The sequence below is a fragment of the Nesoenas mayeri genome, assembly GCF_963082525.1.
Source record: "Nesoenas mayeri genome assembly, chromosome: 1".
Classification (NCBI taxonomy): domain Eukaryota; kingdom Metazoa; phylum Chordata; class Aves; order Columbiformes; family Columbidae; genus Nesoenas; species Nesoenas mayeri.
In genome coordinates, this window is record NC_137541.1 from 11,162,449 (window position 1) to 11,174,455 (window position 12,007).

General features: G+C 41.4%; 1 protein-coding gene across 8 annotated transcripts in view; it reads left to right on the forward strand.

The window, feature by feature from the left end:
* Positions 1-11,196: 11,196 nt before the first annotated feature.
* CACNA2D1 (calcium voltage-gated channel auxiliary subunit alpha2delta 1) overlaps positions 11,197-12,007 on the forward strand; it is a gene marked incomplete at its 5' end in the record, with an annotated part of 394,641 nt that continues 393,830 nt past the window's right edge. For all 8 annotated transcript variants that reach the window (XM_080363990.1, XM_080363991.1, XM_080363992.1 and 5 more), the window contains one exon: positions 11,197-11,291. In XM_080363990.1, coding sequence (XP_080220116.1) covers positions 11,197-11,291 — 95 coding nt within the window. The remainder of the gene's footprint in view (positions 11,292-12,007) is intronic.

Sequence of the window (12,007 nt, forward strand, 5' to 3'; positions counted from 1 at the left end):
GACCCTTCAACATGGCCCCAGACTTCTCAATCTTTCACACTCACCCCTTCGCCCCAGACTATTCTCTCTTTCAAAATAACACCTCCACAAAAGACCAGAAGTTATGCAAGCAGGCAATCTGGAGGTCTACAAAGGCCCACCTTGTGCAAGCATCATCCTGAGGCCCACTCTGCCCACCAGTCTCACCACATGAACTGAACAAGACACCAGAGGATGCCATGCACCCCTGGACCCAAGACTGTGAACTCCATCACACATAAAGCCAAGCCATAAAGATGGTGAAATCTTTCTCTCTCTTTTCTTTCTTTCCCATAATTTTACCTTTTTTGCTTTCTATTTTGTAAGTAACATAGTAACATAAGATTTACAACCCTGCATATGCCACAAACTTTTTGTGTTTACCAATCGAATCTACAATAATGTAAATCCTTCTGTTGCCGAATCATACACCAAGCTGTGAAATAAGAGTCTTTTTTTTTGCAGACCTTAAGTACTGTATGTACTATTTTCCAACCAAAGGGGACCCACGAACCTGAGTCACTTATCCCCCCAACTCATACCTGAGAGTGGGACGTGACAGAGACTAAGAGGACACCTCATCACAGAGAGAATGTCAGGAAGATGTGCCAGGGGAGGTTCAGGTTGAACATTAGGAAAAGGTTCTTCCCCTAGAGGGTGCTGGAGCACTGGAACAGGCTCCCCAGGGAGGTGTCACAGACTCAAGCTTGACAATGTTCAAGAAGAGACTGGACAATGTCCTCAGATACATGGTGTGAACTCTGGGGTTGTCATATGCAGGAACAGGAGCTGGATTCAATGATCCCATGTGGTTCAGCTGACCTCTGGGGTAGAACACATGGGCCTCCAGTCCACAGTGCCAGATGAGAAATTAACAGTAGCCTCTTCTGGAGAGGAATTTTTTCCCCTCAAAGAGGAGTCCTGCTTCAAAGTGTTGCGTGGGAGGCAGAATATGCTTAGGTCCTACAGGAATTTCCCGGCTTGCTGGGAAGATGTTGGTCTGTGTTATAAAAGGAAAACTCTCAGTCCAGATTTATTCTCTTATTCTGTTTTGTTTTTTTTTTTCTTTCCTCCAGATTCTAATTTTGTGTGTTTAATTATTTTATTTTGCCCTGGATTATTATTACTTACCATGTGCTTTAGGTAGATGGTTTGATGACAATTTTAAATGCTGGACTATTAATACATACAAGCAATTGAGGTGCTATGTACCTTTCTGAAGATTACTCACAAACTGGGCATTACTTCTGACCTACTTAAAGTCTGAAACCAGGATTTCAGCAATGCAGGGGACAAAGGCTGTATTTCACTCCCAGAGCACAGATGGGCACGTGTGGGACTTGACAATGGGCTTCCCTTGGTAATAAAAAGGGGAAAATTCTCGCAGTACTGCTAGAGTCAGTCATCTGCATTTCAAAATGGGGGAAAGGCTTTCTGTACTCTAGGGAGGGAGAACTGGGCATTAAAGACACATTTTCTATTGCAGCTATTTGTGGAAATTCAGCTCAGAATGTCATGATTTTAATATGACAGTTGAAGAGTTATAATACAATGAATGATCACCACATTTACCTACAGAGTGCCATTACTTAGTGAAAAGGGTTTATTTTTTAAGAAAATATAAATTTTGTCAATAACTATATCTTCTGTTTCCTCTTCCAATTTTAATTATCTTTAAGGACCATTGGTTATAAATGTAAAGAAATACTTGAAAAATCCTTTGAAAAGGAAATATTTCTCTTATCTCAACATACCATCTTGAAATATCAAAAAAATTCTCACCTTTTTTTCCCCCAGTAATTTCAAGTTGCAATAATTTGCAATTTCAATAATTGCTTTTTATTTTCCCTTGACTTTCTGATATGAGAGTAAATATTAAACTATGCATATCTGCCTTTACAAGGACGCTCGGTCTAGATGTTTCAGAACACTTCTTACCCAACAGCAAAAGTAATTGAAAGACTGATTTTACAGATGATTCAAAGATATGGTTACTTGGTGTGTTAGCTGATACACTTTGCTCTTCTTCTTGTAAATGTGCTGGACAGTGGATATAAAAAGCTGTATTTCAGTTTGAGGTGACACAGTCATGTGGTTAATTTTTAATTCATATAAATGATATTAAATTCATGCTACATTTTCTTTCTTTCAAGTAATAAAAATCTATGATTTCAAAAATTTATTTCTAAACCAGCACTGCTGGTAACACGATTATATCTAGGAAATCTGTGATGTTGGAGGCAGATATAGCTCCACATTTACTTGTACTGTATGTACTCTGACTTCACTGGACTTTACAGATTGTACCAAAAAGTTCAAACTAGGATTAAACTTAAAAGGATCAAATGAGAGTATATCGTTAATTTAAGTAATTGATGTTTAGTAGCTTGGTATCTTCTGAAAACATCCATATTTCTCTGTGTCATTTATTTTTGTCTATCTTGCACTGCTTAGGGTTTGGAGATTTTATACATATATGTGTGTATATATATATGTTTTGTCAGATTGTCTTTGTCCTCCTTTTAGAAAAACAGCACCAAAAAAAAAAACCCCAAAAAACCCAAAACAACCTACCAAAAAAAAAAAAAAAAATCCCACAAAACCAAACAAAAACAACTACTCAACATACTTCCCTTCACACCTTCTTTAAATTACCATAGTTACTATGGAAACAGCTATTAAACTGGGAGTGACAGTAATTAATAACATCTGCAAGTGCAATATGAAGTCTACAACATAATTAATATCAGCATTTGGAGTGGATAGTTCAGAGCTGCCCTTTTGGCTTTGCATGGAACTGCAAACCGTGCAGAGCTGATGACAACAAGGGGGCTTAACATTATTGTACTGATATACTACAGCTTGTGAAATAGTTTGCACAATAGAAGGAGTATGAAAGGAGAGGAATAAATGGCATAATTATTACATTGTTTAATGGAACATGATTCTGGAAGGAATAGGACCTGTAATAGGTATAGGACCTTATGGGCACATTCAAAAGTTTTACTTTACGCTTTCAGACAACATAAAAATACTCACTACTAAAATGATAGCAGAAGCTTGAAATGTAAATTTTAAGTCCATTCCTTCGTTTTAATTAGAGACTGATGCTGATTAGACGTGCAAGTTTACCTATAGTTTCTTTTATCTTTTGACTCTTCACTTTAAAAGCTGAATCAGAATTTTTTAAGAACTGCCAATTAAAGATTTTTAATAAATCATGAAAGACCTGAGAGAACGTATTGCCCTTAGGCTTTATAAGAGATGGAATATTATAAATATTTATTTATTATTCTATTATTTCTTAAAGATACTTAGCATAATGTCTACCATCGATCCCACTAGCTTCTCTCATTAAAAACTATGGGTGCACACAAGATTCAAATTAACCTTAAATCATTTTTGCAGTTTGTGTAAAATGTGTAGCAGACGCCGTATCATCAGATTGAGGTATACTGTATTATACAGGAGAGAGTTCTGCCTTTACGCCGAGCCCAAGTAGTGAGCTTTGTGCTCCTAAACCAGAAGCTGCGTGGCCTCTCTTATCTGAGCAAATAACCTCTGTTTTGGGGCAAAGTGAATTAGGTGGGGCCCGATCCTGGATAACAACGCCCAGCATGGGCACAGCAAAGATACAGAATCATAGGATCATAGAATGTCCTGAGTTGGAAGGGACCCACAAGGATCAACCAGTCCAGCTCCTGTCCCTGCATATGACAACCCCACAGTTCACATCATGTGTCTGAGGACATTGTCCGGTCTCTTTTTGAACACTGTTGGGCCTGGGGCTGTGACACCTCCCTGGGGAGCCTGTTCCAGTGCTCCAGCACCCTCTGGGGGAAGAACCTTTTCCTAATGTCCAACCTGAACCTCCCCTGGCACATCTTCCTGACATTCCCTTGGGTTCTGTCACTGGTTACCAGAGAGAAGAGTTCAGCGTCCATTCCTTCTCCTCCCCTTGTGAGGGAGCTGTAGCCACCATGGAGTCTCCCCTCAGTCTCCTCTTGTCCAGGCTGAACAAACCAAGTGACTTTAGCTGTTCCTCTTACGGCTTCCTCTCCAAACCCTTCACCAACTTTGTAGCTCTATTCTGAACACTCTCCAGTAGCTTTATATCCTTTTTATACTGTGTCACTCTACAGCGTCCTTCCCCAACACGCTCAAAGACTTGATCAACATATGTCTTTTGTACCAGTAAGATTCTTCATTTGCCATCTTTTAAAACTAAAATAAGCAGAAATGTGCACATCAGTATGTGTAGACCAAACCTCTGTCAATGTTCCTCCTCTTTTTCTTTTGTTACCCTTCCCACTTACCTGCATCTTTTCAGCACTGAGTTTTCCTTCCCCTTAATTTCTCATCTTCCTACTCATTTTATTTTCTTCCTCGCTTTCCTGTTTTCTTGTTTCACTTTACTTTGCCCCACCCCTTTTCCTTTCCTTTTTAAAATTTTAGCTTCCTTCTATGAAATGTAATTTTACTGGTTTGTATTAATTTCCACATGCATACCTTTTCTTCTGAATTTATCCTTTCCTGTTCTTTACTCTTACTTTTCCTTTGTTATCTTTAATTCCTGTTCTTTCATTTTCCATCTTTTCTCTGCTCCATGTTCCTTCTGGGTTATTTTTGTGTTCACTAATGGTTTGTAAGACAGATAAAATAGGAGACTGATATCACCTCAATCACCTGTTTTCAGACAGAATGTATCATTCTGTGGAAGTCCTGGTCTATGTCCATTGACTACAAATGGAGCCCAGATCACCAGGTTTTCCTAGCTGTTAAACTTAAAAGCATTGGGAGATGAGTGACCTAACACCTTATGCAAAGATCACTCTATAAAAGGGTCTTGGAGACAATTTTCTGAAAAATACCATGTCTGGTTCATGTGCAATACCTCAGCCAAAGACGACAATGTTCACACACTCTTAGGCTGTCATTCTCAGCAGCACAAGTCACTTAAACAATAGTCATGTAATTAAAAACATATTACTTGCTGTTGTTATTGGATAAGATAAAAGAAACTTTTTGTTTGTTTGTTTGTTTGTTTATTTCCTAGTAGATTGTGTGTATCTCAACAAATGCTGAATGGGAACAGTAACAAAGGGAGGGAGTCAGATACAACTTTCCTAATAGGCTTTAGCTCACTCTGTCGAACTTCCAAAGCAGCGTCAGTGGCTGGATGGCATGAGTGTAGCCGTTCTTTTGCAGTAATATTGCTAATTAAAATCTCAGCAATAACTTGTGAATGCAGCTTTCATAACCAACTGCTTAATTAGGTTTGAAGGGTTAAACAGGTATGAGATACTGAGATGGCTTCACTCCATTTGGCTGGACATGGTTTACTATGAATATTCTGATTGCCACCTCAGAGAACTGTTGTCCTGGATGATGTATTAATACCCTTTTCTAGTCCTATAAAGTTGCAAGATACCAGATTTCAGGAGAGTAGCACACTTACGTTTAGTAAACTTCCACTGGTGTAAGGTTGTCTCTCACAGGGTGAAACTTTGGAGAGAAATTGTTTGATTTAGGAGGTGAAAGAAGAAATGCATATGTATTTTTGGTTCAAGAAAAAACTAGATCTGATTAAAGTCAATGGAAGGGATGGAATAAACAAAGTTAAAATAGATTAGGGGCTGAGTGGAAGATAGACAAGGTTGTACAAAAATATTGTGTCGCTTAATCCGTCCTCATATAAAACACACATATTATTTGTATAAGACTGTTCTTAGAAGTTATATTTCTTTACAAGCTCAGAACACACCACAGTTTAACATTTATAATTGAGGGTTTCCTTCAGCAAGATTACTGGCATCTATGGTTTTCTGTGAGTAGTGTCACAACATCAATATGAGATTTACAATGAGCACTTATACATCACACTGTGAAATACAATACAGTGATTCTCGAAAAAAAGAGTTCCCTTTCCTTCCAATCTCAGAAGCATAATAATAATACTGGAATGAACACAGAGCCTTTCAGAACCAAACTACTATCACCACATAATGCTACAGGGTCCTGTGTAGATGTGTCAGGATCAGTAACAATAGAATAAATTTTGCCCTATATTTCCTCCTTAAATAGATGAAGATTTACAAGCCTGCACTTTGTTTTAAGATAGTTTTCTCTAGTATGCACCAAGAGAATATTTATTATGCTGGGTTCCAAGTTTCAATATAAAACTATCTTTATATTATTGTTGGTTTAACAACAGTGTCCATAAAACCCGATCAAACTAAAAAACTTTAAATGTGAAAATGCATACATTGCTGCTGTCATGACTAGAATTAAGATTATTGTTTTCCTCAAATCTGACAATAACAAGAAAAAGATGAACTCTTAATAATATTAGATGGGAAAAGTTTTGCTATTAGGTTCAGCACTCAAATGTGAATGAAAACAAGGGTGAAAACAAAACAGTGTTGACTACCTTGCTGCTGGATGTAGTTCACAAAATTTTCACTATATAAAATGATATTTGATTCAAATATGTAAAACAATTCAGCTCACTTACAACGGGCCAGATCTTGCATTTCCATCTGGTGCAAATTTCAATAAGAGGGTTTTGGGGTCTTTTTTTGCCTGAAATTAGAAATTGAGATCAGGCTGCTTGCACTCTCCAGTCAGACCTGCAAAAGCAAACAGAATGAGAATTATTCAGTAAGATTACCCCCTCCTGCCCTGGGTAACACACAGACTTCAAGAAGGTACTACATGCCAGGAACAAAATGGTATTGGTTAAGACCTTGTCATACTTTTTGCGGTATTTCAGCAAGCATATTTTGGCTGAACTGAATGACATCTGGGGTTCCATCTGTCAAAATACTCGTCACTCCAACCACAGAGGTGACGTGTGCTCAGATTAGGTTTGCGAGAATAACAGCCCCTACTGATTTATTAAATACAACCAAAATAAAAGAAAAAAAGAAAAAAGGCACTTAAGACACTTAGTCAGTGCATGTTATCTATTCACACAAGTATTACAAACACTGTACATGTTAAGCCTTAAACTGCCACTGTTTTCCAAAAGTTTGATGACAATGCTGATTACTGAAGAATCAGTTTTATATATAAGCATAAAAATAGGTCAATAAAATTCTGAATCTGGTTCTAACTTAATAACTGTGGGGTTTTTTAAAGAAAAATGGCCAAGACACAGAAGACCCAGCTCTTTGTCTCTTATGCTGTATTTGCAACATGTAAATAATTTCTGAAAATGTAAATAATCTACCCAGAAATTGAAATTAAAGAGAAAGGCTTGGTCATAAATTAATACTTGTTATTGATATACTGAATTGAGAAGAAGCCTTTGATGCAAAATAAATTCTGTATTTTTGCAACAGGATTTTTTATTACTGATTTACAGACCACCACAGTCAGTTGAAAGATTCCCAGTAATTTCACTAACATCATAGAACAGAATTATAGAATCTTTAAGGTTGGAGAAGACCTTTAAGAGCATTGTGTCCAACTGTAAACCCAAGGCTGCCAAGTCCACCAAGAAGGTGCAAAACAAGCTTTTTGTAACAAAGACACTTCTCATTATATCAATCCCTGGCATTCCTGTGCTCCTTCACAGAAAGGTCTTGGTCAGGTATGATAGGCAATAAATTTAGAATGAGGTGAAGAATGAAGAAAGATTTACTTTCATGGTTTGCCATTCAAATCTGTATTTAAGTGCTTAAAAAAGAAAACTTGTCAGCTATAATAGATCTTTAGGAACCTTAACACAGATTAGTTATAAGAATACCTGCAGTGCAACATGTCTCTGAAGTAAAAACTACATATTTAAAATAGAGTTTGAAACATGACAATGTAGGGAAGTAGTATAACCATCAAATGTAAAGGAACTGATCACTTAGGAGATTCTAATGAGTTTTTAAAATTTAATGATGAAACTACGTGGAAGGATGAAGAAATATCAAGAAACTTAATTCTGCTAACATGTTTTAAGTCAATCACTCCTTCCCACCAAAGCTAGCAGGAACTCATTTGAATACAATTACTCATACCCCTACATGTTTGTAGGATGAGGTCAAGATTTCTAAACATTCTACATCTTTAATAAACATGTTCCACTTAAATGCATTTTTTAGCTGTAAAGAATTAGCTGAAACAAACAGGTGAGTAAAGAGTAAATAACGTATTACTTCTGGAGTAAATCCTGCATTTATTTCTTCCTGTGCTTCGGGGTGATACTGGCTTCTTAACTTTCCAATTCAGAAAAAAAAGGCAAAAATTCAAAACTTGTCTTCAAGTCTCACTTCATTTTGAAGTAAAACTGTTATTTGAGTTCAGTTTTTCTTAAAATTGGGCTCTTGTCCAAGTTTGCTTGTAAATCCCGTAAAGCTTGCTGGTTGAACTTGAGTTGTGTATCAGAGATCTGAATCTTCCCATGAATGTCCCACAGTTTGCCCTCACCTGGCTATTTCTCCTCCATGCTGTAGCTGCATATAGACACCCCTTCTCCTTCAGTCCTGAGCCTCAGTGAGCTCCACAGGCATTCACTTGCACCTCAGTAGTGCTCACTCTAGGATTACCTTGCAGAGAGTCTCGTTATAGAGTTGTAACCAGCATGGTAGATCTGATGCTGCAAAGATTGCTGTATTAAAACATAGTGGGGTTTTCTCTAGCTTCTTTTCTTCATTTCAGCTATCATTACAGTGTATTATTATAGTACTGATGAAACAGTCACAATCCGGACCTGAGGTACTAAGTGGGTGGCAACCCACCCATGTATTGCCCTGTTGTGTTGCTAGCCATGTGTTGCTGTTGTTGGAATTATTAGTAGAGTGAGCACTACTGAGGTGCAAGCGAATGCCAGAGTGTTAATGCATCACTGTGTTGCCCACTGCGAGGCTGCAGGTGCAGAAGAACATTTAGTTTGTGGATCTCAGCAGAGTTTAGGCTTGAACTTGTGCTGAGCTTCAGTGTCTTATCAAAGAGCAGAAACAGTGTTTTTCTGGGAATATTCATTTTCATAACTGAATTGTTGTCCTCTTGATACTGGATAATGCCATCCTTAAACAGTGTGGGGCCCTAGAGTGAAGAGACACCTTAAATTACACTCTCAGAAGTAAATCTGTTGTGGCCTTGTGCAACATGAACTACTGCACGTTTCCAGTCTCTCTCCTATGTGCATTTCTCCAAACCTTCACTCCACTCTCCAACATCTTCCCTCCACCCTGGACCTCATCTCATCTCAATACATCCTGTGTGAAGCAGGACCTCTGTGTCACATATCCATGACTCTGCTGATATCTGTCACACCTTGCAGCAGAGACCATCAGTACCTCTGCATCTCCATAGAAAGCAAAGCTGCTGAGTACCTGAAGCGTTGCCATTCATGTGGCAAAACTGTCAAGCCATGGGAGACCTACAGGAGCTGGTTTATACACACTCTTCAGACTGCTTGAGTCTGCAGGCTGCAATATCACTTTAGAAATTGCTATTTTGGAATTGCATCCGAGCCCTGAATCCTACATATCCACAGGTAGGTGGATAGGTGAAGACAACCGAGAGTTCTTCCCACCAGCTCCAAAGCGCCAGCTCCAAGACCGAAACAATGTGGATGAGTGACTGCATGCTTTACAGATTGCAACTGAAATATTATGCTGGCTTGGAGCCTGGGTGATGTGAACACTCAATTCTTCATTTGTGGATCACAGCTTTGGTGCTTTTGCCACCTTTAAATATAGAGATGATCACTCTTCTGTTTTATAGAAACTGTTATGAGTTAAAACATTCAAGATGATGTGACCCTGAAATACAAAGCACATGAAAATTGCCTGAATGCTGGGTCTGCTCTTTCATTTTCACCTGTTGAACTAATCAAATGTATAGAAATAGAAACATAATACTATTTCATTAAATAATTAAAAATGTATAAACATATAAAAAGAAAGAAAAGCAAGCAAACAAAAATAACAACCCACTGATCAAAAGGAAAATCGAAATTGTGACTGAACTTTTATCTACTTTGGTAAATAAGCTGAGAAATATTTCCCTGAATTACTTTCTCCATTTGTACGGAGAATGTAGTTGCCACAGAGACCGGTAGATGTGAACATCGGTAAAATAAAGGACGGGAGAGGGAATTTGTCCTCTATGTTTTCAAAGGAATCTGAAATTAATATCTAGGTTAGAGATGCGGCTGGGGCGGGAATGAAGCCTTAGGACTCCCAGCCGCGCCCCCAGGGCCCGCTTCCCACAAGTGCTTCGGGCACCCGCCGCGGACGGGACCCTGAGGCTGGCGGGGACGGCCGCGCTGCTCCGCCGGGCCGGCTCCGCGTCGCTCCGTTCCGCGGGCAGCACCGCACTCGCCCCTCCGCGCTGAGCAGCGCTTCTACAGCCAGCGGCGGAAAGAGCGGCATTTATATATACATATGAACACATATATACATGCAGACTGGTGGCACACGGGCTGTGTGAGGCTGCTGCTCAACAGGGCGGAGGTGGGGGGAGGAGGAATTAAAATAAGGCACGAAGCGGTTTTAAAAATAGCGTCCGGGCGCTGGGAGGTGCGGCACGCAGCCCCGCGGCGGGCGGGGCGGGAGCGCGGCGCCGGGGGCGGCTCCGCCCGGCCCGGCCCGGGGAGTTCCTCGGCTGCCTTGTAAGGAGCGCGGCAGCCACAGGGCCCGGCGCCCTCCCCCGCTCCCCGCCTCGACTTTCCTCCGCTGCCGACAGGGAAGGCAGGAGCCGGGAGCGATCTGCCCGTCTCCAACTCTCGCTCCTTCTTTCCTCCTCTCTCTTCAGAAGCCCATACCCCGCCTGCCTTCCGCCTCCTCCTGCGCTGCAATCAGGGGAATAAATCAGGGAAGGACACACACACGCACAGAGTGAGGGGAGATCTGTTACAAAAGTAGCGCTGATGGCGGCGGATCAGATGAAGCTGGAGCTGCTGCTGGAGTAACAGAGAGTAGAGTATCTCTCTCTCTCTCTCTCCTTTCCCCCCTCTCCACCCACAGATCTCCATCGTTTCTCCTCCTCCTTCCCACCCTCGGCCGCTTCTCCGCACATCTCTGGGCTGCGCCTCCCGCGAGGGGGCGGGTGGGGGGGGAGCGGAGGAGGCTTTAAAAAACAACAGCCCCCCCACACCACCGCACACACAGTAATTGAATTTATTATTATTGCCGTCTCGCCGACTTGGGGAAAGGGGATCGATCTTCGATCAGGAAGATGGCTGCTGGCTGGCTGCTAGTCTTTAGCCTGACACTTTTCCAGTCCCTGGTGATGAACCACTCCTCGGAGGGACCTTTCCCTTCTGCCACCACGTAAGTCCCCGCGGGGTCCGGGGGTTCGGGGCGGGGGACACGGCCGGGGCGGGGGGGCATCCCTGTGCCGGCGAAAATACAAAGGGAAATACAAGTACGGGCGGAAAGTGGCGGTGAGGAAAAAATTGCAGGGTTTCGGCTGCTTTTGTTTGGGAAAGAGTCACGGTAGCAGAGGATGAGGGGAGAGTGCCCCGGTCACGGCCGGCGGCGGCACTTTTGAGGGAAAGGTTTTACCTCACAGCCCCGCTCCAGAGCGGATCCCAGCTCTAAATATACCTTGGCAGTTCAGCGGTGCTGAGAGGAAAGTTTCGAGTTACACAGATCCCGCCCCCTCTTCCCACAAAGGTTATTTCAGCCTGGCTGGAGTTTTAGCACTATTGAAAAAAAAAATAACTCTGGCAATTTATTAAAACCCACTCGAAAGGTAGGTTTTCTTGCCTTTCTGCCGCAGGCGTGTGTAGCAGGCAGGGCGAGCATCGCTTTGAGTTTTGAGCCTCACTCCTACCTGGCCATGTTCCAATGCACACCACGAATATTGTGACAGTCGCAGGGTTTGTTTGCTGCCCGCGGTTGTGGGGGGGTTGTGTGTGCGCACGCGTGTGCCACCCCGGAGGGGTTTCACATGCTTAAAGCAACACCACTGAAGAGCTGTTTTCCTCAGCTCTGGCCTTGCAAATCGGTACTTCTCCAAAATCACCTTCGCGAAAGCAGGTGGA